Below are 26,591 nucleotides of genomic sequence, written 5' to 3' on the forward strand. Positions count from 1 at the left end.
GGAAGATGAGGGGGAAATAAATAGAGACAAGAGAATAAATACATTGTGCTAGCAGGTGTTACCTAAAGGCTTTTAGAGTCACATCAGAACAAGGTCTCTCACATCGTGCTGCACCTCAGTAACAGGCTTCACTTCCAGGGTTAGAGGTTCTCTGGTTTCAGCCCTCACTCACTCAAGCATTGGACCTTTTGGAACTGAAATCTTATCCACAAAGACTTTGTGTGTCTGTGAGAGGAGCTTCACAAATCTCCATTCAGTGTCCAGGTGAGGAAACAGGAAAGAGCTGCATGTTCAGGGACGTGTCAGCTCCTGAGAGGAAGACAGCTTCTTTCTATATGTGTGTGACTCTCCGTGTTGAGTTGGATGTGTTCTGTCGCAGGCCTCTGGATCTGACCAACCTCAACCCATCTGGCTTCGGAAGACTCAGAAGGTTCTGGTCCAGGTTCTGGTCACCTCACACCTAGACTACTGCAGCTCCCTCCTGGCAGGTCGACCTCTGCAGCTCATCCAGAAACCAGCAGCTCCACTGGTCTTCAACCTAAATTCACTCACTGCTCAACACTCAACATCACAACTGTTTACACATCTACTGCTGCAAACTAAAAACACACCTCTTCTGACTATACCTTCAATAAAAGTTTTAAGAACTATTTAGTAGCACTGACATGTCAGTTACTCATAGCACTTTGTAGTTTGGCCTTTTGAAGAAATTGTACTTTCTTGATTCATGTTGTTCTGGGTTTGTTCCCTCATGGTTGGTGCTTATTGTGAGTCGCTCTGGATGAAAGCTTCATCTAAATGTAATGTAATAATGTAATGTAATGCTTCTGGTCACATGCCTGGTGCCCCCTCGAACCCTCCTACCACCCGCTCTGTCCCAGCTCTGCTTTCCTAATCCTATAAAAGTTTTCTATTCACATTCCTTCTTCCCTGCTCCCTCCTTTCCTTCTTCTCTTTCTTTCTAACATTCAGAAACTTTCTACACCACTCTGTAATCATCTGCCTCCGACCTCAAGCATGCCGTCACATTCCTCTTCACTCGATTGCCCTTCAAGGCTCCTACACATCCCATCGCTCGTTCTAGACACTTCCTACCAGCGCTCCACTCTCCGCCTGGTGCTGGTTCTTAACCTCTGACCTCTGAGTCACATCTAAACTTTGTTTGAAGACATAAACAACCTGGAGCTGGTCACAGGGCTGTGGAGGAGGGGGGGGGAGGTTATAGATCCTGTAATTAGCACTTGTCTCCAGGTTGGGGGGGGGGGGGGGGGGGGGGGGGGCACTGGGACAAAACACATGACTCAACACATTAAGGGGGGGGGCACTAAGAGCTTGACTTGTTCCAGGCATTAGTAGATAGTGTAGCTGTGATGCAGACACTATGTGAGTCCATGGTCCCCTCAGCTGAGCGCCCCCCCACCCCTCACACCGGGGCAGGCCTGGGCTGGATTCAGAAACATCTGGAACTGTTCTCCGTGGCAGCTCTGTGTGGAACATGGAGGCGTTCCTGCTCCCACCGACCGCAGACAGAGGGGGTGTGGGGGTGTGGGGGGGGGGGGGTAGTAGTTCAGTCAGTAAGAAAATGCAGCAGTCCTCCTCGGTACAGGGAAGAAGAAGAACGAGGAGTCAATCCCTCTGTAGTATCTCTATCTGGTTCCACCTGGACAATGGAATTTGAATTATGGAAATTCTAACAGAAAACGTTCCTTCATGCCTGACAGGGAGGCGGGGGGGGGGGGGGGGGCTGTACCCTAACCCAGAGCACTTCCCCATTTTATAGTTTGCATATGAGGTAGGACAAGGTTCAGTCACTTGTTCAACCCTCTGAAGTTTCACAGGTTCAGTCTTGCATGTTAAAAACTAGAAAGCATCAGGCAGGGGCGACACAATGGTTGAGGCTGAGAGCGGAGGGGAGACGACCACACGGGTAAGAGCCTGGTCCTCCTGTCAGTCACTTCTCCAGCAGCTGCTTCCTCTGCTGTTCCCACAGGGCCTCCAGGTGATCCGCCCTCTTCAGAGCAGCCTGTAAGAGGAGTGGGTGATATTTAGAGACGCTGTGTTTTGGTATCAGAGACGTTGTGACTGAGAGAATTCAGCCTCTCACCTCGTGCTGCTTCCGAAGGTTACTGACCGTCTCCTCCTTCCTCAAGATGGCCGACTTCACTCTGGAAAAGCATGAGAAAAGGCGTTAATCAGGTTATAGGCTGTTTTCAGACATGAGCTGTGGGTGAAGAAGAGAAATCCCTTATTTCACATGTTGCTCCTCCTCCTCTTCCTCTTCCTCGTACAACACAAGCTTTTAGAGCCACATTTAATTCCGTGTAGATTTAAATCAGGTCTTTTTCAGGATTCCTCCAAAGCTCCATTCAACTCACTCTCTTAGAAAGTGGAGAGCTTGAGTTTCCACCTTTTGTTCCTGTTGAACTGTGACTTTTAAATCGGGTGCCAACATTCCTGCTCACACCTCAGACAGAGGACTGTAAAGAGCCAGTTGACCGACATCACTTCTGAACACTGACGTCCTTCCTGAGTTCGTCTTTTCTTCCTCACACAGAAGACTTCAGATTGTCTTCTGCTTCTGATTCACTGATTAAAACTTTAAATAAACCCTATTTTTAAAGTCATGATGTTCTCGCCCTTCATCTTACCGTTGATGGACTTCAGCCAGCTCCTCCTCCTTCTCCCTGGTCACCCTCTCCACCTCCACCCGCTGCCTGGCCCTGACCTCTGACACCTCCACTTTCATCCGGCGGTTCTCCTCCTCCGTCTGCACCAGCCGGTCAGCGAACTCCTGCCTGATCACATCTGCCAGGCAGCGGCGCTCGTCCGACAGCTTGTCCCTGGTCTGTGGAGACGAGGCAGATGAATTCCAAGTCGCAATCTGTTTTGTATTTAAACATTTCAATTTACAAATGACCGGGATTCTCTCTTTACCTGTGTGATGTCCTCCATCTCCTGTTCTTTCTGTCTGAGCAGGGCCTGCAGTCGGATCAGCTCTCCCTCCGTGTCCGCCTGCTGCCTCCTCAGCTCCTGTTGTTTCTCCACAGCCGTCCTCTCCGAGCGCTGCAGCTCCCGGAGCTCGGCCTCGTATTTCTCACCCAAACGCTTCACCCTGAGAACACAGAGCAGAGAGCCTCTATTCACACACAGCCAGGACTTGCAAACAGAAAAAGAAGCATGTGACATTGGGAATAGACAGAGGACGTGGAAAGCTGTCTTTGAACACACTCACCTGTTGTCAGCTGCCCTCTCACACGCCTCCTTGTCCTTGCTGGTTTCGTCCTCCAGCGTGCAGATGGCCAGTTCGATCTCTTTGTCGCGTTCTCGTCGCAGCGCGTCTTTGAGCTCGCGCTCGCGGCTCAGAAGCCACGCCTCCTACAGACACACAGAGACACATGTAACGGTTCTGGAGGATGATTTAATTCTTTACTTATCAACAAACATCTGTGAGCAGAAGTATCTCGGTTCTTCCTCAGTGGATCTCCACCATCACAGTTTCCTCTAAGAGAGTTGCAGGACACAAGTCGCTCTCACTCCACAAAGCTGCAAATGTAATGAAGTCCCAACATGAAATGGAAAATGTTTGGCCAATTTCTGCCAATTTCACCGCTTGTATTTGAAACCTTTCCCCTGACACAAGAATGAAGAATCCAGCCAGATGCCTACAGGGGCCTGTGAGAGCAACACGTCACATTGACCTGGTCTGACTCACGTGACTCTGAACACGAGAGGAGCTACTGAGTTACATCAGAAAAGCTTTGGACAGGCTGCACAGACTCATGCCAGGGATCAACAAACCTCTTTTTTCTTGTAGTTTCCTTCCCAGGTTTGCCGGTCCATGCCCAGTTGGTTTTGTAATGCCTTCATCTCCACCTGTTCACACACACACACACTCTGTTAATGGGCTGCAGACCTGACATCTGCCTGAAGCTCTTGTTCCTCTGCACCGTCCACACTCCTCACCTGGTGCCTCCTCTCCTGCTCCTGCCGGGTTTTGTCCAGCTCTTCTCTGAGCACTCGTGCAGCCAGAGAACTGTTCTCCTCCAGCTGCCGCTTCAGATCCTCCAGCTCCACTCGCTGCCTGCGAGACAAACACAGAGAAGAGCCGTGAAAATTGAGAAGCACAACACTTATCAACTGTAGCTCATCTGTTAAATACAGGTGATTCACTCAGGACCCTTTGGAACATGAAAACATTCCAGGATATATTCAGTTCACTGTTATTTACTAAATTTTGCAGAATGAGACAGACAATCATAAGTTTCACAGGGAAACATATTATTTAACAGCTCATTTATGAATCTGAATATACACATAAAACTTATATATTCCAATGTTTTACCTTTGGTTAACACTGGGTCATGCTGATTTATTTACTTTAAAAATTAAAAAAAGTGTTTTCTTCTATTTCCTGCAGGATTGCCGGAGAGACATATTTTCAAAATTTAAAAAGATCAGTTCTGAGCAGAATTCATAATAAACCAGTTTCCGTGAGATCTCGTTTTCTTTGTTTCTTCAGGTTCTCATTACAGAGAGAGGGAGATGGACGGATGACCTTTGACCTCACCGAGCAGACAGCTGGGCCAACCTCTCCTTCTCGTCGGACACCTCCTTGGAGAGACGCCTCCTCTGCTGCTGGAGGGACAGCTCCTCCTCCTGAAGCTGCTTCTCATACCTGACCCAAACAAACACCATCAGGACACATGGGCAGATCACACAAACAAGGGACTCATTAACGAATACCCGCTAACAGCCTTTAATGGGCTGGAGTCATTAACTCTTCTCCGTCTCTCTCTTTCCTGTTTTCATTGCTTGATGAAGATTGTTGAATCAACAGAAGAGTGAAGGCCATGTCACTCAGGTCTGAGGACATTAGGCTCAACAAAGGCTGCTTCAGACTGACCGTCAGATTGTTTGCTTGGATGTGATGAAGGTATGGAACATTTTAATTATATGACGCAAACACAGAAAGGCAGAGGAGGCCAGTGTGCGTGACAAGGATGTGACCTGCCCACCTCTGCTTGGCGAGCTCCCTCTCTCTCTGGCACTGCTCCTCCTTCTCCTTCTCCAGCTGCAGGCGGAGCTCCTCACACTGGCGGAGGACGCGCTGGGCCACCTGGTCGTCCGCCCGGAGCAGCTCCGACTCGTGGAGCGTCCGCAGCTTCTTCAGCTCCTGTTTGTGTTTAGAGATCAGCTTCTGGATCTCCGGCTCCAGACCTGTGAGCAGAGGAGCAGAGAAGAGACGTGTTTTTTTTTTTTAAATGATCAATTTGTATTTTCATGAATCAGATTCCTGTAAGACAGTTTTCATTTTTTGGTCCACATATTGGTGGAAATACAAACATTTCTGACATGTGTTCTGAAATATCTAGTATAGTGTCCTCTGTGTTCCCCATTACGCTGCATCACATTATCACACTTCATATGAACCTTCACATTGTGGCTCAGACAACTTTTCATGTCAGAAAAAACCCAACGTACTATAATCAATCCATCTTTAAAAAGAGGGCGTACTTATAAAGTCTCACCATGACAGTTTTTCAGCTCTGCCAAGAAACTAAACATTTGAATCCTCAATGCTGAATCACTGATGTGTGTTGGAGGATTCTGGTGGAAATAAACATGCTCACAGGAAGATGAGGGGGAAATAAATAGAGACAAGAGAATAAATACATTGTGCTAGCAGGTGTTACCTAAAGGCTTTTAGAGTCACATCAGAACAAGGTCTCTCACATCGTGCTGCACCTCAGTAACAGGCTTCACTTCCAGGGTTAGAGGTTCTCTGGTTTCAGCCCTCACTCACTCAAGCATTGGACCTTTTGGAACTGAAATCTTATCCACAAAGACTTTGTGTGTCTGTGAGAGGAGCTTCACAAATTTCCATTCAGTGTCCAGGTGAGGAAACAGGAAAGAGCTGCATGTCCAGGGACGTGTCAGCTCCTGAGAGGAAGACAGCTTCTTTCTACATGTGTGTGACTCTCCGTGTTGAGTTGGATGTGTTCTGTCGCAGGCCTCTGGATCTGACCAGCCTCAACCCATCTGGCTTCTGACACAGCTCTGGTCACATGCCTGGTGCCCCCTCGAACCCTCCTACCACCCGCTCTGTCCCAGCTCTGCTTTCCTAATCCTATAAAAGTTTTCTATTCACATTCCTTCTTCCCTGCTCCCTCCTTTCCTTCTTCTCTTTCTTTCTAACATTCAGAAACTTTCTACACCACTCTGTAATCATCTGCCTCCGACCTCAAGCATGCCGTCACATTCCTCTTCACTCGATTGCCCTTCAAGGTTCCTACACATCCCATCGCTCGTTCTAGACACTTCCTACCAGCGCTCCACTCTCCGCCTGGTGCTGGTTCTTAACCTCTGACCTCTGAGTCACATCTAAACTTTGTTTGAAGACAATCACACCCTGGAGCTGGTCAAAGGGCTGTAGACAAATACAAACAATTCTAAATCTCCAGAGGTGTGACTGTACAAACATGTCACCACCGCATCCTGACAACTGACCGGGACATTTGATGGAATCAGCTCATCACAGTAACAATAAACACATCGAGTTTCAGGGAGTTGCTTTGAGAAAAACTGTTCCAGCATGAAAATACTAAAGGGACAAATGTATCACCACAATGAGGGGATAGAATGATGCTGAATCACTGACGTATGTTGGAGGATTCTGTTGGAAATAAAAGTTTCAATCCCGGAGGCTTCACTACCTTTCACAGTGATCTCTTTAATCTTCCTGGTTTTCTCGTCGATCCATTTCTCCCGCCGTATTTTCTCCGTGGTGCTCATCAGGTCCTTTAACTTCTTGATCTCCTGTAGAGGGAGTGAAGGTGTGGGGGGGGGGGGGGGGGGTACGTTATAGTGGTGAGGCGGTGTCACAGTGACGTGAAGTCATGAGGAGAACAAATACACCAGCACTCATATCATTTAAAACAAGAGAGGTGTTTTGTAGAGATGAAATGTTTACATCATAACACAGGCTACATCCACACTAACACAGCAGGAAACACGTATCATGTGACCTTTCATGTTTCACAGGTCATGTGGTACAAACAGGAAGTAGTACATCTACTCTGCTGCTGGTTGTTAAGTCACAGAACATTCTAAGTGATGGTGAAAGGTGAGAGCAGAGACTGATGGACTGGATGTCGTCCCAGATTCAGCTCTCACACCATAACAAGGACATATTCAAGGGTAAGTTGAGTTTGTCAAAAGATCAAATATCAAATTGAGAAACACCACAAAGGAAACAAGAGGAAGAGGAGAGTGGAGACAAGACAATTTACAGAATAAGATAAAACACTGAAAGCTGTATATCTAAACCTAGAGATGAGAAAAAGGCCGAGGGGACTCACATGCAGACACACTGTCCGAGAGGTTTTGTGTGGGATAAATGAAATGAAGAAAGAAGTGGTAGAATGAGAGAGATGATCGAATCGATGGATGAACGGGTGAGAGGAAAATAAAACAAAGTTACCTGGCACAAGGGACCCAGAATTTGCCAAACCTAAGGCCAAGAAAATAAAGACAAACCGACGGGGACAGAGGAAGACAGCGAAGAGGAGGAAGAGAAAAAACAGAGAATAGACGGTTAAACAAAGGCAACACAGCAAGAAAGCAAGACACACAAAGCAAAGCAGAGGCAGAGCGGCCGGAGCTGTTTGAGTCTTCAGGGAAACATTAAATCACTGGTGTTAATCCTCCATCTCACCATTTCATGCTGCTCCTGCATCTGTGCGATCTGCTTGGTGTACTTCTGATCCACCAGCTTCAGCTCGCCCACCACTCCCTCACAGCGCTCACTCAGGGACTTCTTATCGTTGATCAGCTGAGGAGCAGATCACAATCCACAGTCAGAGGGAGATGAAGCGAGTGAGGAGACATGTGACAGCTGAGATTCCACTGCATGTACCTGATCAATGAAGGTGAGGTGTCTCTGGATGGTGGCCTCGTGTTGTTCCTTCTGGAGATGGAGGTTCCTGTTCAGCTCCTTCTCCGTCTCATTCACCAGTCTCAGCGTCAGCTCCCTCTGCTGGGCCTGACGCACACAACACAGAGAAGATAAACAAACCTCCACTCAAAGTCACTCACAGGAGAATCCCTGGGAGGTGGTGGAGCTCCTCACCAGCGCGGCCTGCAGCATGTGCACGGTGCGTTTCTTCTCCTCCAGCTCCAGCTTGATTCTCATCATGGGGCTGGTGACTTCGGCGGGGGGGGCCGACGCCTGCTCGACGGCGACCAGCTCCTCCTCAGACAACACAGCCTGAGAACACACAGGCAGAGTCAGCACGAGGGGTTATTTTACTTTATAAATGGAGAATAGATGTTACTGGGATGGGGACACACTGATACACAGCAGGGATGAAGAGTCGCTGTGCTGCTGCAGCCCCTGACCTCTCTGTGGGATCCTGAGGTGACCGAGCGAGGTCTCTCCTGCTCAGACTTCTCCATCTCGTCCAGGAAGCTCATGATGCTCTGCAGCTTGGCCTCAGAGAGCAGGGCGCCCCCGTCTGGCAGAGCGGGGTGGTGGCTCAGCTGCCTGTGGCGCTCCAGGTTGTCAGTGGTCAGAGAGATGGAGTCTCCGTCCTTCAGAAGAGAGACAGAAAGAGGGCAGGTTTGTTTATTGCTGATTTATTCGGTGATGAAAACCCTCAGACTGAAGACAAGCTCTTCACACCTCAGAACCTTGAGACTGACCTCATCTATCCAGGCGTACTTCTCCTTGTGGTAGCTCTTGGGCTGGGCCGGCCTCTCAGGCTCGTCCTCCAGCAGCTTCAGAGTGTCCAGCAGCTCGTTGAGCGTCGTCTTAGACTGAGCTCTGCTGGACGGAGCTCCCTGACGCTGCTCCTCCACACTCACAGACCTCTGCAGAGCCTCCTACAGTAAGGTCATCACACATATGTTTAACATAGGGCCAAAAAGAAAAACTGATTTAATTACTGGTGGGTAACTTTGATCATTTCAGTTTATAATAACGTACCTGGGAACACTGAGAACCTCTGCGATTGGAGAAGGACGGGGAAACGGCTCTGAAGCTGAGTTCTGTTATGTCGGTTTCCACATTCAAATTGGTGTCTATGGAAACATTTGACCAGCATGTTTATTACAGGATTCTCTCACATCAGTTATTAGTAACCTCAACTGCACATGAAGATGTTTGTGGCGTTGAGCTCATGGCGTTCCGACCTGTGTTCTTGGTTTTGATGTCTGGTGGGGACATCGGGCTGAGGTTGCTCGGCGAGGCCGGACTTCTGTTGGTCTGATTCCTGCGTCCGATCACACCGACCGGCTTCAGGCTTTCCCCCTCTGCCACTCGCTGGGTTCTTCTCTGTGGCAGCTCCTGCACCACACCACCAGAGGGAGACATTACAACACAGCTCAAAAGTGTGACGTGATTGATTTGCTTTAGAAGGAGCTGTTGAACCCTGACTTTAGAATTTACTGCTCAGTACGTACATCAGCCGGGATGACCTGCACGGCAGCGAGCCGGGCCAGACGAGCTTTCTCTTTACGGACCAGTTTCCTGTCGTTCTCCTGGTTCTGCTGCTCCGGACAAATATCCTCCTCTGCTCTGTCCTCCTGCTCCTACAAGAGAAAGAGGTTTTTAATATCAGGAGTGGGATGGAGTTTGTGATTGTAAAGCATTAGGTTTAAATAACTGTTTACCTGGGAACACTGAGAGCCCCTGGGATTGGACGGAGCAGGAGAAATGGCTCTGAAGCTCAGTTCACCTGCGTCAGCCACAATGTTCAAATTGGAGCCTGTGGAAACAGAACCACCAGGAGGTCAGAAACAATGGATTTTTATCAATTTAAAGATGTAATAAGACGATCGTGGATATTTAAACACAGGTGATACTGTACAGTGTGAAGTCCAAAGCCCCCAGAGAAGAACACACCTGTATTTTTGGCTTTGACACCAGGGGGCGACACAGGGCTGTGGTTGCTCGGCGAGGCCGCTGGACTTGTATTGGTAAGAGAAATCTTGGGTGGTTTCTTCCTCCCAACTCCACTGGTCGGCCTCTGGTTCTCAGGCTCCTGCTTGGCCGCTTGCTGCACCTCTGTAACCCGCTGGGCCCGTTTCTGCTGCAGTTCCTGTACCACACCACCAGGGAGAGACAGGGGACAGTGTCATAGACCATAAAGTGACGCCTGTCTGGTTTATTTTCTTTAATTATGACCAAAAAGTTCCACATGTATTTGATTACCACTGGAGAATCAGCACTTGGACTAGAATCTTTTTTCTAACATGACAATTTCAGAGATGTTATCCAACAAAAAACCTCCTGAGCTGCTTTATGGGAAGTGTGACGTCCGTTGTTTTTGGTGCTTGACTCAGACTGAGGATTAAAACTGTGGCCATCTCGTCTCTATTGCATCAGTTTTGAAAAGATGTCTTCTAACTTCCTCAGTAAATCAGAGGTGGGCACCTGGATGGCAGCGAGACGAGCCAGACGAGCTTTCTCTTCACGGATCCGTTTCCTGTCCTCGTCCCGTCTCTGCGGCTGCTCCAGGCGACTGTCCTCCTCCGCCCTCTCCTCCGCCCTCTCCTCCGCCCTCTCCTCCGCCCTCTCCTCCCACTCCTACCAGGAGACAAACAGGTCCTGTTAACACTGAGATAAACCCAGTTGAGACTGTGTGGAATGAAAGGTGAGGAGTGCAGCAGCCTGAGGACAGATGGATACCTTTCTTTTACCAGCGAGGATGCGTCTGAGCGCTGCCTGGTTCGAGTGTCGTCTCTTGGCTCGGTACCAGCGCTGGATGGTGACTGCTGCCTGGTTCACCTGCTGAATAAACCTTCAAATGCACAGAGGACCGCCGTGAGTCACAGAACAATTAAACAAAAGAACATAAACAGTGCCAACTCGTTAGGAACATCATTAAGGGTTCCAACCGTTCAGCCTCCTCCTCAGTGACCTCCTTCCTCCGGAGCAGGACGGGGCTGCCGTGGAGCACCGACACCGGAGATCTGTTGTTGGAACTTAAAGATGTTGAGGAGAAATTCTTCTGGGACTTGGTGAGGGAGCCGTTCTCCAGGGACACTTCATCGTTTGCTGTGGCTTTCAGGATGTTACTGAGAGAAGACATACACAATCAGATGAGATAAAAAACCAACAGAACAGAAGAACTTTCTCATGAATGCAGCAGAAGGCTTTTTTTCCGTTATGGTACATTTGGCCATATTAATAAAAAAATCTCTAAAACCACGACAGGCATCCGATTATGCTGAGTGCACAACATACTTAAAGGACGGCTTCTGGTTGGAGCTCTTTGGCGTGAGCGGCTTCTCAGAATAGTTGTTGTGTAAGATGGTGGTGACAGAGTTCCCCACAGCTCCCTTGTTGCTCCTGGGGAAAACAGAAAGGCACAATGACACCCTGCAGGACATGATTCACAAACCCATGGAAGTCCCTCATGTGTGGGTATCAGTTTTAAGCATTGAGAATGCCACTGCCATCTTTTCTCACCTCACCCCCCTCCAGGCATTACAGTAACCGACACTGTACGTGCTGTGACACAGATTCTCATCATATTACAAAGTCAGCCCACACGGTTTTCTGACATTTACGTGAAAAAATGTCAGAGTGTGTGGGTGGAATTCCTGAAGGCATTATCAGCTGCAGTGATCCACAGGTATGAAACACGAGAAGCAGGCAGAGGTCCAGAATGCAGCAGTGCAGGTAGTTCCTGTGCTGGTTCTGGACTTGTCCCTCTTCCACCTGGGGGACGTGTCAAAGACGCTGCCCACCTGTTGTTGGCGGTGAAGTTGGCGGCCAGAGCAATGCCCGGCGCTCTCTTCTTCAGGCTGATGGGAGAGTCCACGCTGCCGGTGCTGCGAGGACTCAAGTGCACAGGAAGAGCTCTGGGCTGGTCGTCCTTCAAGATATGAAACATAGAGTTAATGCACATGAGGCCTCAGGAGGTCGGCGGCTCGATTATTAAAGCTTAAATACCTCATTTAAGCTGGTCGGACAATAATTGATAATTTTATATCTCTTAATAATTGAATTAAAGATATAAAATTGTCTTGTTATCTTCCTCATATCTTATCCACACAGTTTAATATGATAGCCAGCATATATATATATATATATATATATATAAATGACCAATACCAGGATGTTCCATGTGGTTCCGTCTGGTGAGGCCCGGCTGAGGCTGGAGCGTTTCTTGCGTCCCTCCAAGCTGCTGTCGAACAGAGCCAAGTAGTCCTCGCTCGGCTCCTGACTGAGGAGCAAACCAGCAGAGCACAGGTCAGGACCCGGTTTACTAGTAAATCAAATAATCACTGGTGGAAACTGAAATCTGAGAACCATTTATACAGGAGGAGGGTGAAATCTGAAAAAATGTGGTATATGTGGGCTAAGAAAATAACCCAATGCATCCTTATAAGTGGGGGAGCAGCATGTTCAGGGCTCAGTTTCCCACAACAAGGGCTTAGCAGAGCCCGACACACAATTAAACATCTCAACACAAAGCAGGGAGCTCGAGTCGACGTGGTTAGTTGCAGCTTTTGTGATTAAATGTTGTATTGACAGCTGCAGAAACCAGTCTCATCTCCCCCCCGGCACTGGAATTCACCCCAGCAGCTGACTGGTGTGTCAGGGAGAACTCTGCTGTGGATTCCATGTGAAAGCGTGCACCCATATGTTGATCTCCATGGCCTCTGATCATCTTTCAAATAGCCTGACACTCCCGCGCCTCCATCATGAGGCACAGATGTAGGGTGACCTCCTGTCTGGCCTCTGGTGCTATCTGTGCTGCAGCCTCCTGCGCTGTGCAGGGTGAGTCTGTCTGGGTATTGTGGGTGAGTATATAAATTATTGTGTGTGTGTGTGTGAGTATTCGGGGGGGATCAAGCCAGCTGGCCCAATGTAAAGCAATCTGACAACACTATTCAGGCAGCACATTCCTCTACTTATGCTTTGCAAGAGAGAGATGCACAGGGAGAGGGGGAGGCAGTGGTGAGGAGCAGGGTGGTGAGTGACCCCCCCAACGCCCCCCTAAAGTCTGAGACTGTGGACGGACGGGGGGGCATTGGGGGTATTCAGAATGTCTTTAAATTTAAAGCCCCTCTGCGCTGCATCCTGAGAGGCAGAGAGGGCGGGGGGGTAATGGCGGCAGCTGCCGGACAATAGAACCAGAGCGTGCACACTTCTCCTTTCTCTGGCTCCTAGTGGAGGGGGTAACCTGACCCAGAGGTCCTGGGCCCTCCCCCCTCTAACCTGGGACAAAGCAAGTGCCTGCCCCCCCCCCCCCGACCCTAGCAACAGGCGCCCAGCTTCCCTCGCTCTTTATCAAGCAGAAGCTGGCGTCCACAGCTCTCATTGTCTGACCGGCTGCAGCTCCGGGGCGGCCAGCTGCTGCTCACTGAAGAGCAACAGCCTGGTTCAGAGAGCTCCCTTTACAACAAAGATTTGTCCTGGTAACACGAGCACTGCTTCGGACGCTCTGGCTCAGATCATCTAAGATTCACACATTCTTTTCTGTCATTTCCAAAAACATGACCTTCATATTTCAGAGACACGCTGCTGCTCTAAAGGTCATCTGGTGATTTAACTGAAGCTTAGGAGCACGGCTCAGCTGGGCCTCTGCAGAGCATGTGTCCATGTCAGTGATAATGAATGAGGAAAAAGGTTTGACCCCAAGAAATAAGAGGACATATTGATTGTCAATACAACACTTGTGGTGAGCTGGTTACTGTGTGATGTGTTCAGACCTGAGACTGGTGCTGGCCTGCTGGTTGACCTGCGTGGTGCTGTTGGAGCGCCGCAGGTTCTTGATGGAGCGGGAGCTTCCGAAGCTGACATCACTCTGTGGATTTAAAAAGGTTGTTAAAAGAATTTTACTCTTCATATCAGGGGGAAACTAAGACTGAGAAGACAGTAATGATTCCTCTCATTCCTGCATCTTGAAGGGATTATCTAAACACTCATAGATGATCTGCAGCTCTGCTCTGCTGCCGGCACAGGAGCACACACGTGGCCCCGGCTCACCAGGGTGTTGCGTTTCCCTCGGCTGTCACCAGCCACGGAGACCGACACGGAGCGGGAGAAGCACTTCCCAGGCGACGCGCTGCTGGGCCTCCTGGACACTGAGAGCTGGGAGCCCGACAAGCTGAGGTCCAAAGCATCTCTGGAGACACCTGTCGGGATGGAGGAGGGGCTGCGTGTTTTATGCATCCTTTGAAAACCTGGAGTGGAGGACAATAGGATGGAGATTCAGAAGGTTCAACCACAGCAACACAGGGAATAACGGCCACTTTCATCTACAGCTTTTGTCAATTTTTTTCCACAATACAAGATCTAATTTAAGAAAGATTGGAATACCATATTGTTATCTAACAGCTAGAAATGATGTGTATGACAAAAAAATTACAAAGGATCCTCTTTTCCTTTTGTGTTTTGATTTAATGAAAATGTCTAGAGGCAGCTTGTTGTGCACCCCTAGTGGGCTATACCATGTAGACAGACTATGACGTCGATTCGGGTCGTAATCCCATTGGACGCACTCTAGAGTATCGTTTCTTACATAGAGGAACCACAACAAATCACGGGAGTTGTTTTTATCCAGACTTTTTGGAACAGTAGACATGCCAGATACCCAAATTAACGTGTAGAAGCCCTACAAAAGTGGAATTTTCATAATATATCCCCTTTAATACAAGTGACCACAAGGTAAGGAAGGTTTTTCAGAATGATCAGACATTTGTGACTCTACAAATTTGTAGGAGATGAACTTGACAGTGATCCGGCCTCATCCACTGAAAATGACCAGACTCTGCTTCAGAGGGAGCAGACAAGACCTTAAACACTCCCGTTGATGTTGTTGAAGATGCCAAACAGACATATCCACACCATGCAGAGGATATATCTGATAATCATGATGTCATAAGCGATCCAGACTAGACCTCATCCTGTGAGGAGTGCTTCGAAGGGGAGATCAAAGACCATCCAGAACTCAAGGAGATCAAAGTGGGGAGTGACTGTTGTGTTTATCAGAACCACAATGCATGTGTGTGCAGCTTGCAGGGAAACAAGGGGTACTACCAACACAGAAATACCTTGTGGCAGGGCACACACACAAATGGAGTGTGACAACATGCACAGTACTACTGAACACAAAACAGTTAGGGATAACTTCAGCCTGAGAGACGATGTCATCATCCACCAGACTGCAAGAATCAGGCCATCACCTGGGCCATTAGTTTAAGAGGGTGACGATAACAACACTGAGTAATGTGTATATTGTACACATCTCTATTCTTTGTGTAGTTACTTGTGTTTACATTGTATTTTTCAACTGATTTATAACCTTTACTGGGTTTGTATTTGAATATTTCCTCTTTAAAGCTGTAACACAGTGTATTTGCACAGAGGAGGACTAATGAAGGAGCTAATATCTTATGACATCACTTTCCTGTGCTTTACCAGCTCACTGGTAACCATGTGAGTCACTGGTTTAGCTGGTTAGTGTTGCTGAGGCTGTGAGATAACTAACCACAGCTCTGTCGCTGTTGCTAAGGAGTGAAAACACAAACACAAGGTTCACAGCTCCTGGAAACAACAATCTAACACAACTGTTAGCCCTGCTAGCCCTGTTAGCTCTGTTAGCTCTGCTAGCTCACTGCCCACTACAGGGAACGAGCCTGTGGATGACGACAGGTGAATTAAAGACCGTTACTTGCAGGAGAAGCAGTGGAAACACACAGAGCTGTGTTGAGCTACGTTAGCATGCAGCACCTGCTAGCTAGCTAGCTGTGTATGAGGTGACCAGCACGTCACCCGGTTCCGACCCAGGAGCTGAATGTAAACATCAGTGAATTCAGACACACGAGTCTCTAACAGGACTCCTGACGTGACACGAGACTGGACCGCGATCTGTCCCGATGAGGGTTCGAATCCCTGCCTCGGCTCAGCCCCTGAGCCCCGCTGGGAGGGAGGGAGGGGGGGGGGGCTAACACGAGCTGCTGTTAGAGACACACTCAGTTCTTCAGATGACACAAGTCCACGTTTGTTCGATAAACAACACAACAGCTGATGGGACGTGAAGAACTCACTTCAGAGGCGGAGCGGCAGCATCGCGGGTCCGCGGCAGCTCGTCTCCTCCGGGAGGCTGTAGCTCCAGACTCCAGATCAGCTGGGTCAGGTTAACCAGTTCAACCAGTTCAACCAGTTTAGTTGAACTAGATCGGGTTAGTTCTTTGACTCCGCTCGGTTCTGTCGCTGGACTCTAACTGACGATCCCTGATAACGCGGAACATCATGTGGCGAAAACCCACTCGGCCCCGCCTCCCGTCGCCTGCAATTGGCGGAGGAAGAAGTTTGTCCCTTCGTCCGTGCTTCCGATTGGTCGAGAGGATCTGCCTCACAGGGGGCGTGGCTCATTCAGCCGTTTGGTTGACTTTACAAAAAGACGCTTTGATTTATTATCACTTCTCACTGAATCAGAAACAGTAAAAAAGTTCCAGCTCGTTTACAGATGATTTATTAAATGTTCCCTCAAACCTCAGATAAAAAATTAACATGATCAAACACCAGGAAGACTTTAACAGAAAGAAACAAGGCCTCACATCTCAGACACAATATTCACATCAGAGAAAGAACAATTATTCAGAATGTGTCCCCATGGATAGAATGATTAATGCATTATAAAAACACAGACTGGTTAACGGCCCCTGAGGTATGTACCACTACAACTTAATATAAGACTATTGTGTCTCTCAGCATGTTTATTGTTATTATATTTGTGTCTTTATCTGTCTCTTTATGGTCAATTTGTCTCTGTGGTCATGTAGCTTTTCTTTGTGGTGCTTTTTGTGTCTCTCAGTGGTTGTTTTGTGTCCCTTTGTCGTCATTGTGTGTCTCCTTGTGATTGTTTCTAGTTACAGTCACTTTGGAGCTGCTCCTTGCCTTGAAGGCCTGATTTGGTCGTTCTTCCAATGTATGAATTTAGGATCTTATTTGAATTTAGATATTCTCTTATCTTACAGTGACAACAAACAATCAGAAATAACTCAGATCTCTGTAAAAAAAATCAGCATCTATCTTCTTTTAAAGTCCACAGCCGCCCTCCACACGTCGGCCCCCTGTGCCAGAGTGATCTCCTCCGGTAGAGACTCCAGCTCCAGCAGAGGTGGAAGGTTCTTCTCCTCCAAATGGCTCTCCATGGTGGACCTGATGCTGGAAACAGCAGGGAGGGAGAAGCGTTAGCACCGAGAACCATTGTTTTCACCCCAAGCATTCCTATTCACTCCTCTGTCCAGCTGCCGCCCCCATAGGAGTGACCTGCGGCAGAGGGGATACAACTTAAGCTCCTTTCCCCTGACAGATGGCTGGAGGGTCACGCTCTCATCCTGGAAGTCAAAAGGCTCCACATCCCAGGGGAGCGCCCGGGTGAGACCTCCACACTTTACTCTGATTAAACTGGGATCTGTGGATTCCTTTGGACCAGGGTGGTAATCTCTGACGTGACAACAGGCACACGTCTTTCACTCGTGATCTTTGTGTTTTCACAAACACCCTTTGGAGAAATTTGTGTCAATACTGCAAATGTTTTAGGAATGTTTTACCATTTGGTGCATTTCCTCCAACAGACACTACACTGACAGAAGGTGAATGAGTTTCCCTACAGATGGGTGAATACAAAAGGCTTGTGCTTACTCCCAGCTCGGTTGGTAACCCTGGTCCGTTACGGCATCGCTCGTCTTCAGCAGCAGAATTTCATGAAGCTCCAAAGAAAACGTGTCGACGTCTGTGACAGCGAGGAAAACCTTCAGCCCTCTCCTCTGGTCCTCGGACAGCTTCAGCTGGAACCTCGGGGCCAGTTTCTGAAACGGGTCCTGAAAGAGAATCAAGGATTTACGTTTAATCGATGTTTAATTCACTTCCACGACTATTTGCATCAATGCAGAAACCGCCACGAACACAGAATTCCTCGAAGTCGGTTTTCATCGGGGTCAATCTGTGGGCGCCTGCCGTGTCAGATGGCACACGCCCAACGGATTACAGCCCAGAAAAGTGAACTCTCCGTGGTGTTGGGGTCAGTCTCTGGCAGCCAGCAGGGGTCATGAGTGATTATGTGGTTCCTCGCGGGTAGAGTTTCTCTCACGGATTTAACAGTTTCAGTCTGTGAAAGGGGTTTGGTTCAAATATTTCTTCCATCCACAGTCAATAACTCTCTTTTTATTGATACTCACTTGTTTTCTGTTCAGCATGAGCTCGGATTTCCAACAAGTCAGGAGCTGCCAGGTGAAGATGCTGTGTTCCAGTTTGCATTCTCCAAGACCCTAAAATAAAAAGATTCATGTTTTTAAAAGGTCACAACAAACCACAGCGGCTTTTTGTGCAGGTTTTATCTCCTGAACTGATCTTTTTTTTGAAAGCAACATATCTCTACAGCAGGAACCAGCTTCCAGTCATTTCTCTGTGACTCTGTGACCTGAACAATCTGCACTTTCAGAAATACGTTATCGTGGCAAGATGATGCAGAATGTAGAGTTTACACATTGCCACAACTATACTAGTAAATCCGTGCAAATTTCAAGCAGCTGCTGATTTTCACATTTAATAGAAATCAATAGAAGAAGAAGACAAAATAGACGTTTTATAAAACATGAAAACCAATGTTCCTCTGCTTTCAGTCGTGCACTGAACTCTGGATTGACTCCTGACATTATCCGGAGGGGCTGCAGGTGAGGAAGCAAACGTTGGAGAGAGTCTCAGGACTTTCTCCAGAGTGAAAGACAAACTCCAGAGAAAGTCCGGACCCCATTGTTTGGGTTTTTCTATCTTTCTAGTCTTGTAAATCTTTTTCTGTGATATAGCAACAGAGAAGATCAGAGTCAGGTATAAACTGTTAAATTTGATTATGAAATATCTTACGTATAAGTGACATATTCTATAAATGGGACTTCCATTGAGAGAAAGACAATAAGAGAGGGTTGTTTTAACTGTGCATTTTTTACGAGATGAGATCGAATCCCTTTCTTTGCATAGTGTTGCTGCAGTGGAGATAGCTGTGGGTCAGGAGGCTTCTACCTTGGCTACAGTGCTGGAAATCTGTGGGCGCATCTGCAAAGAGTCAGTGAGGTAGGATGAAAGTTGACCCTGAGGATCACCGCCCGTCTTGCCAAGGAAGCGAAGGCCGATCTCCACCACGTACACGGCGTCACAAACATCAGTGAACGAGCGCAGCACCGTCCTCATGGTGCTGCACACAGAACCCTTCAGCGCCTCCTGCAGGACGGACACGGAACAGTCAGCAGGAGCAAGGGAAGGAATGTGACCTCTAACAAAGTGGCCTCACACACTCGTACAGGGGAGACTCCTGGGAACATTCTTCAGCTGGCACCACTCAGTTCCAGCCTGGTTCTGTAACTAATGTTCTGAGGTGAGAGAAATGCTTTTACCTGACAAACCTTCCCTCGGACCTCGGATAGAACCACAGAGAAATCCTGCAGGTGTCTGTTCAGGTACCGCGACGTGTCCTGGTTTTAATCAGAGTGGAAAACAGTGCTGGTGAGAGGAAGGTTTGGTTTTACCTGAGACCGACTCAGAGACACGTGGTTATATTTAGATTTTACCGCTTTGATCAGAGGTTTTCCAGCCAGGAAGCGGCGGGCGAGCTGCGTCTGGATCCCCATCAGATCGTAGCTGCTGTCCGTCTCCCGGCCTTTCTCCAGGGTGTAGTGACAGTGAGCTAACACCAGGGGCAGCAGCTCTCTCTCTGGGTTGCACAGAGTCAGCTGGGTCTCGGAAATCCTCTCCAACGTAACAATGTACTCACTGAGGAGATGAAACAGAGTTAAAACAGTTTTAGTTGCTGAACCCTGTGTTGGTCCTGGTCTCATCAGGTGACGGCTGCACGGACCTGTCCTCCTGGCGACTCGCCCTCCTGGCCTCTCTCACCAGGCTGTTGTGAGTCTCCGACAGGAAGGTCACCAGCGTCCGGAGACACGAGCCCGGTCCGTGTCGGGACGGCGTCAGAAACTCCCCGGAGCTCTTGGTGGACACCTCTCTCTCACACAACTTCACGTCCACACCCAGGTCTGCTGCTTTATACACACACATGCACACACACACACACACACACACACACACACACACACACGCACACACACACACACAGGAGAAAGTAAAAGAATATGTGTCTCACATTAAGAATAACAACAAATTACATAAAGTTATTTTCTATTTACTTCTTAGCTGTCAAATAATTCATCAAAAATATATTGAATTTTATTATATATTGTATATTAAATACGTATAGAAGTTTTTAATTTTGATCAAATACTTAAAATGTGAAGTTCCCATTATTTCACAAATTACTGAAGAGTTCAGAGTTTCTACATTAAACATTGTTGTCGAACAATTCACTAACTTCCCTTTCACTCAATTTAAATCATGCCATATATAATAACTATAGATATATACTATATGGATATGTGTATTTTACTTTAAGAGGGACAGTAGCCGTCATATTAATATTATCACTTCAGTAATAACAGCAGTATTTAGATCAGCAGCAGTAACAGAGGTTAGATTTTTCCCCTTCACAGATCCAGCTCTACAACATGAACCCAGGAGAGTTCACAGGTCAGGTGCTTACAGCTGTTTGCCACCTCGGCTCGGAGGCAGTTCCACACTCTGATGAACGTGGTCACTCTCTCCTGCAGCTTCCTCTTCTGGTATCCTGAGGACGACAACCACAGAGGCTCAGGTTGTGTGAGTGTGTGTCTGTGCATGTGTGATATAAGTGCTGGGATCACATTTAACAAAAAGACACACATATAATGATAAACGTTCAGTAATAAATGAGATGCTGATTTACCTGCTGGCATCTGCTGCAACATCTCAGCAATAGTCTGAGCTGCAGACGTCTGAGGAAACACCCGCAGCAGGTCTGACTGTAACACAACCAGCTCAGGGAGGTGTTGCAACTGTCTCACACAGTTTATCTGAAACACACACACACACACCACAACATATTCAATGAGAAAAACAACACAAAAGTTGAGTTGGAGACAAACAGAACCTGTGGGATGGGATCATCGGCACCTTGTTGAGGAACTCGAGCAGCAGAAGTAAAGAGCTGCGTCCCCTCGCCTCCCCCACCAGCTGAGAGAACCTCTCCACTGTCATGATCTCAGGAAGAGTCCAGAAGGACGAGCGGTGTGTCGGGCAGTCGGAGGGGAGCGACAACATGTTCCCCGGATCCCCGAAGACCAGGTTCATCAGGGAGCTTCCAGCAAGTCCATCGTCAGCACTGATTCTCTCCTGAGCTTCAGAAAGACTCTTCTGCAAATCCTGGAGGAGAAAAGATTTGATCACCACGCAAAACAAAATGCAGTCACAGCATTTTAATCAGATCATTTCTTACTTGAAGCACTGGGTTGATGGCAGCGTCACGGACGAGCTCCTCCCAGCGCTGCCGGTCTCCTTTAGAGGACAGATTAGGAATCGGACCTCTGGAACCTGTGGTAACATTCAGCAGAGTCAGCGTTTCTTTACATGAACAGAAGAACTGGACGTGGTCAGAGAGTCAGAATCACCTGAATTGAACTCTGTGCAGACGCTGAGCACCAGATGAACCGTCACCGCCGTGTTGTCCAGGTTCAGATTCAAACTGCGACCCAGCACCCTCATGTCCTTCAGAAGGTGGTTCCACAGGAAGCTGAAGACATCCGTGGGCCTGGGCTGGATCAAGTCCTCCACTCCCTGCAGCACAGAGAGCAGCAGGAGGTTCACGTGACGCCGATCATTACAATCTGGATCTGTAATCCTCTCATCGGTTTGAGAGCAGTGTTATTGATTACAGGATTTTGAGTCAAAGCTTTACAAAATCTGAATGTGAAAACTGAAGTGTGGAGCAGATGGAAGTGAGGTCTCACTCTCTGGTTCCTGGTGGCTCCTTGAAGCATGGCCAGGTGCGTGAGCAGCCGCAGGACGCAGGACTGAGCGGAGGTCATCTGTCTCTCAGGAGCTTCAGACCTGCGAGCAGCGTCTCCTAACACGTGTCCCGTCCGAGTCTGATCTCTTCACACCACCGAGGAGAAGCTCAAATGAAATCAACCGCAACACAAACATTTGGCACCACACTGGTTAGTTTAAAGTGTCATTACCTCCCAGTTAACTGTTGTTTGAAGCCGTGGACTGGGACATGTCCTTGTCCACCGATGGAAATTCCACAGTCAGGGCATTTGGATATAACCATCGGCTTGCCGCACTGGGTGAAAACACAGAAACACAGAATGTATTCACTTTGTAAAGATGATCTCATTCTCCAAGCTTGATGCAAGGACAGGACAGAAAGAAGCTCTCACCTCTCCCACGAAGCAGACGTGTCCGTTGTCACAGGCTGAGAAGAAGCAGAGAGACATGAGAAGATGACGAGAGAAGCACCGAGCAGCTTCAGGCTGTGAAACACTTACTGTACGACTGCAGCCTCGTGTCTTTCAGCCACTGTCGGGCTTCAGCCGAGTGATCGTCCGGCATCGTCGGCAGGAAATAGTTCTAGAAGGAAAAAGTTGAATTATACAGAAATGAGATGGGAAATTTGCTGCCGGTTGTCTGTTATATTATTTGATAAAGTTTCCTTTAGAATCTTAAAATGCTTCATGTCTCTAAAATCTGTACAACCTCAGCTAAATGTATGTAAATCAATAAACCAGAATAAATGATAAAATGGGTGAAATTGTGCTATGAATTAAAATAATAACATGTCTATTAGTTATTTAAACTATATGAGTGCATTTAGTTGACGTAATTAAGAGCTGAAAGACAGAGTTCTTAAATTCCTGCTGCAAACTATTATGGTTTATTCTAAAGACCATCCCCCCTGGGCAGTTAAGGGAAATCCTGTGGCGCCACCACCTGGTGACAACATATTTTACACTGTACTGCACGTAACGCAGTGTAAGAGGACAGGTGGCGTCTTACTCTGGCGTTCTGCGGCTCGGAGGCGATCTGGGAGAGAGGAGCCAGTAACTTGTTTCCACTGAGCAGCACAGAGCCCAGATGCACCAGCAGCTCCAGGACGGTCTGTCTCTGAGGACAGAGATCGTGGGAGACACGGAGACGTGAGCCCGGTCCACCGATCTGATTCTGCAGCAGTGACGAGCAGAACTCCCTGAACTTCACCGACTGGATGTTGATGAGGAGCGGCTGTAGTCTCTCCTTGTCCTGTACGTTCACATGGGGCCAAAACACAGTGAGTCAAGAAGAGACTGAATGCAAACACTTCACAGTGGTTCCACAGACATCTCCCAGTTTCCCAGTGAGACATTATTTAACCAGTGAAACCCAGAACCAGCACAGAAAGTTCCAGTATCTGGTTTATATGACACAAAGGCCTTGAGACGTGTGCAGCGACCTGTGCTGAGGGCTGTGAGCTGACGTCAGGTGATCTGTAGCGGGAGGGGACGTTCCTGAACAAGGCCAGAGCCACGAGTCGGATCTGAGGACCTCTCAGCTTCTACACAGGAGGAGGAGAACGACAGAGAACCAGGAACAGTTCAACTCATGAGAGAAAAACGACAAGAGAAGTGAAAACTCAGAATTTAGAAGCAGGTGTCCAAAAAATGAGATCGATGACCTCTGACCTTTAGTTGTGTCAGGAAGTTGCCGGCTTTGTTTTGCAGCCGAACCTGAGTCACAGCGTCTCTCACTTCTCGGTAGGACGTCCCACAGCACATGAACGGGTCCACGGTGGTCACCACCTGAGGGACCAAACATTCTACTGTTGAGTTTGGTTTCATTCATAAAAAGCGTTCTTACGATGTGACAGGTAAGTAGTTCATGGTAGATAATAGAGCAGTACAGCGCCATGTTGTGGTTTTATATATATTCATGTGTTTATATATATTTTTGATTACTATTAATTTGATTCTATATCGAAGATTTGCCTGTTTTTTGTAGTTTTATTTGAAACAAATATCTTCGGAACAAGTGATTTGAAAACAAATCCTCTGGCTCTGGAAAACTCTTTTCAGTAATTTCACTGATCGATCAATCGACAAAATGACCAAAGATTAATTGATTATGAAAATAAGTGAAACAAACACATTCAAAATGTTTGCACAGTCGAACAGCAAATACCTGCTGAGGATCTGAAAAATATTTCAGATGTAGTATATTTTTATAAAAAAGACAAGACCATTGTTAAAAGAAACGTGTTTAAACAGTGAGTTTTAAGTTAATAAGTTTATAAGTTTACACCATGTAAATGTGAATGTTTGGGCCCGGTACCTGCAGCCGGGGGAGCTCTTTGGGGAACAGCCATGCGTAGGCCGGTCTGTTCATCAGCGACAGGATGCAGTCGATCCCAGAGAGGCGGTGCAGCGCTCGCAGCAGGTAAACCCTGAACCAGTCATTAGCACAGTACTCACACACCGCTCGCACCTGCTGCAGGTACTGATCCTCCACCTTCTCAACTGCACCTAAAGAAACACACACCACAGCCTTCTTTTGTTTCCACGGAACAGATCCAATCAATCAGACCTTCATGGTGAGGTTCAGTCATCTCCACTCACCCTGAACTGTGACTTTCTCCAGGAGCCGTGCAGCCAAGCTCAGACAGATTCTCAGTCGGGCCATGTCCTGCAGGAACTCTGCCGGCTCGGCTGCTCGGGCTGCCGCCTGCTTCCTGGCCAACCGGCTCAGGAACCGGATTTCTGCTCTCATCCGTCGTTCTCCGCTCTCGTCTTCTTCTCTCGCGTCCGAGCACAACAGAGAGTCCTGAGAAAGAATGAAAGAACATGACACTTCAATTCTGCTTGAATATCAGGAGGTGATGTTTTTATTACAGGCTTTTCTAAGGATGGTTGAAAGGAAGGATGGATGGAAGGATGGAAGGATGGAAGGATGGAAGGATGGGAGGATAGAAGGATGGAAGGATGGAAGGATGGAAGGATTGAAGGATAGAAAGATGGAAGGATGGAAGGATAGAAGGATGAAAGGCTAGAAGGATGTAAGGATAGAAGGATGGAAGGATGGAAGGATAGAAGGATGAAAGGATAGAAGGATGGATGGATGGAAGGATTGAAGGATAGAAAGATGGAAGGATGGAAGGATAGAAGGATGAAAGGATTGAAGGATGAAAGGCTAGAAGGATGGAAGGATAGAAGGATGGAAGGATGGAAGGATAGAAGGATGGAAGGATAGAAGGATGAAAGGATAGAAGGATGGATGGATGGAAGGATAGAAGGATGGAAGGATAGAAGGATGCAAGGATAGAAAGACTGAAGGATGGAAGGATAGAAGGATGAAAGGATAGAAGGATGGATGGATGGAAGGATGGAAGGATGGGAGGATGGAAGGATGGAAGGATGGAAGGATTGAAGAATAGAAAAGTGGAAGGATGGAAGGATAGAAGGATGAAAGGATAGAAGGATGAAAGGCTAGAAGGATGGAAGGATAGAAGGATGGAAGGATGGAAGGATGGAAGGATGGAAGGATGGAAGGATAGAAAGATGGAAGGATGGAAGGCTAGAAGGATGGAAGGATGGAAGGATGGAAGGATGGAAGGATAGAAGGATGAAAGGATAGAAGGATGGATGGATGGAAGGATTGAAGGATAGAAAGATGGAAGGATGGAAGGAGTCAAGGATGAAAGGATAGAAGGATGAAAGGCTAGAAGGATGGAAGGATGGAAGGATGGAAGGATGGAAGGATAGAAGGATGGAAGGATAGAAGGATGAAAGGATAGAAGGATGGATGGATGGAAGGATGGAAGGATAGAAGGATGGAAGGATAGAAGGATGCAAGGATAGAAAGACTGAAGGATGGAAGGATAGAAGGATGAAAGGATAGAAGGATGGATGGATGGAAGGATGGAAGGATAGAAGGATGGAAGGATAGAAGGATGCAAGGATAGAAAGACTGAAGGATGAAAGGCTAGAAGGATGTAAGGATAGAAGGATGGAAGGATGGAAGGATGGAAGGATGGAAGGATGGAAGGATAGAAGGATAGAAGGATGAAAGGATAGAAGGATGGATGGATGCAAGGATTGAAGGATAGAAAGATGGAAGGATGGAAGGATAGAAGGATGAAAGGATTGAAGGATGAAAGGCTAGAAGGATGGAAGGATATAATGATGGAAGGATGGAAGGATGGAAGGATAGAAGGATGGAAGGATAGAAGGATGAAAGGATAGAAGGATGGATGGATGGAAGGATGGAAGGATAGAAGGATGGAAGGATAGAAGGATGCAAGGATAGAAAGACTGAAGGATGGAAGGATAGAAGGATGAAAGGATAGAAGGATGGATGGATGGAAGGATGGAAGGATGGGAGGATGGAAGGATGGAAGGATGGAAGGATGGAAGGATTGAAGAATAGAAAGGTGGAAGGATGGAAGGATAGAAGGATGAAAGGATAGAAGAATGAAAGGCTAGAAGGATGGAAGGATAGAAGGATGGAAGGATGGAAGGATGGAAGGATGGGAGGATAGAAGGATGGAAGGATGGAAGGATGGAAGGATTGAAGGATAGAAAGATGGAAGGATGGAAGGATAGAAGGATGAAAGGATAGAAGGATGAAAGGCTAGAAGGATGGAAGGATAGAAGGATGGAAGGATGGAAGGATGGAA

General features: G+C 47.6%; 2 protein-coding genes across 3 annotated transcripts in view; both read right to left on the reverse strand.

Moving 5' to 3' along the window:
• Positions 1-1,336: 1,336 nt before the first annotated feature.
• Positions 1,337-16,244, reverse strand: cep131 (centrosomal protein 131). The gene is made up of 30 exons (XM_053414250.1): positions 16,063-16,244; positions 14,000-14,196; positions 13,723-13,817; positions 12,119-12,230; positions 11,752-11,879; positions 11,246-11,350; positions 10,897-11,076; positions 10,688-10,799; positions 10,433-10,552; positions 9,902-10,097; positions 9,670-9,764; positions 9,460-9,588; positions 9,190-9,343; positions 8,984-9,078; positions 8,701-8,880; positions 8,398-8,589; positions 8,129-8,266; positions 7,916-8,041; positions 7,715-7,831; positions 7,481-7,510; positions 6,714-6,816; positions 5,016-5,217; positions 4,568-4,675; positions 3,964-4,081; positions 3,799-3,873; positions 3,233-3,375; positions 2,935-3,112; positions 2,649-2,845; positions 2,105-2,165; positions 1,337-2,023 (listed from the first exon to the last, which is right to left on the reverse strand). The coding sequence occupies exons 2-30, from the start codon at positions 14,183-14,185 to the stop codon at positions 1,952-1,954; spliced, it is 3,747 nt and encodes a 1,248-aa protein (XP_053270225.1). The 5' UTR covers positions 14,186-14,196; positions 16,063-16,244; the 3' UTR covers positions 1,337-1,951.
• A 230-nt stretch (positions 16,245-16,474) lies between these two features.
• The window catches only part of rnf213b (ring finger protein 213b), a 30,919-nt gene continuing 20,802 nt past the window's right edge, over positions 16,475-26,591 (reverse strand). The window contains exons 45-65 of one of the 2 annotated variants that reach the window (XM_053413209.1): positions 24,535-24,739; positions 24,251-24,441; positions 23,605-23,721; positions 23,376-23,477; positions 22,943-23,185; positions 22,435-22,516; positions 22,327-22,361; positions 22,126-22,229; positions 21,895-22,039; positions 21,556-21,721; positions 21,384-21,478; positions 21,062-21,310; positions 20,835-20,961; positions 20,613-20,696; positions 19,875-20,055; positions 19,588-19,789; positions 19,414-19,491; positions 19,043-19,240; positions 18,202-18,291; positions 17,666-17,844; positions 16,475-17,185 (exon numbers count right to left, since the gene is read on the reverse strand). In XM_053413209.1, the coding sequence (XP_053269184.1) occupies positions 17,047-17,185; positions 17,666-17,844; positions 18,202-18,291; positions 19,043-19,240; positions 19,414-19,491; positions 19,588-19,789; positions 19,875-20,055; positions 20,613-20,696; positions 20,835-20,961; positions 21,062-21,310; positions 21,384-21,478; positions 21,556-21,721; positions 21,895-22,039; positions 22,126-22,229; positions 22,327-22,361; positions 22,435-22,516; positions 22,943-23,185; positions 23,376-23,477; positions 23,605-23,721; positions 24,251-24,441; positions 24,535-24,739 (3,012 nt within the window). In that variant the 3' untranslated portion in view covers positions 16,475-17,046. Of the gene's footprint in view, positions 17,186-17,665; positions 17,845-18,201; positions 18,292-19,042; positions 19,241-19,413; positions 19,492-19,587; positions 19,790-19,874; positions 20,059-20,612; positions 20,697-20,834; positions 20,962-21,061; positions 21,311-21,383; positions 21,479-21,555; positions 21,722-21,894; positions 22,040-22,125; positions 22,230-22,326; positions 22,362-22,434; positions 22,517-22,942; positions 23,186-23,375; positions 23,478-23,604; positions 23,722-24,250; positions 24,442-24,534; positions 24,740-26,591 lie in introns of both variants that reach the window. The other variant, XM_053413208.1, reaches the window with a different exon arrangement.

This window comes from Pleuronectes platessa, chromosome 21 (genome assembly GCF_947347685.1).
Source record: "Pleuronectes platessa chromosome 21, fPlePla1.1, whole genome shotgun sequence".
Lineage (NCBI taxonomy): Eukaryota > Metazoa > Chordata > Actinopteri > Pleuronectiformes > Pleuronectidae > Pleuronectes > Pleuronectes platessa.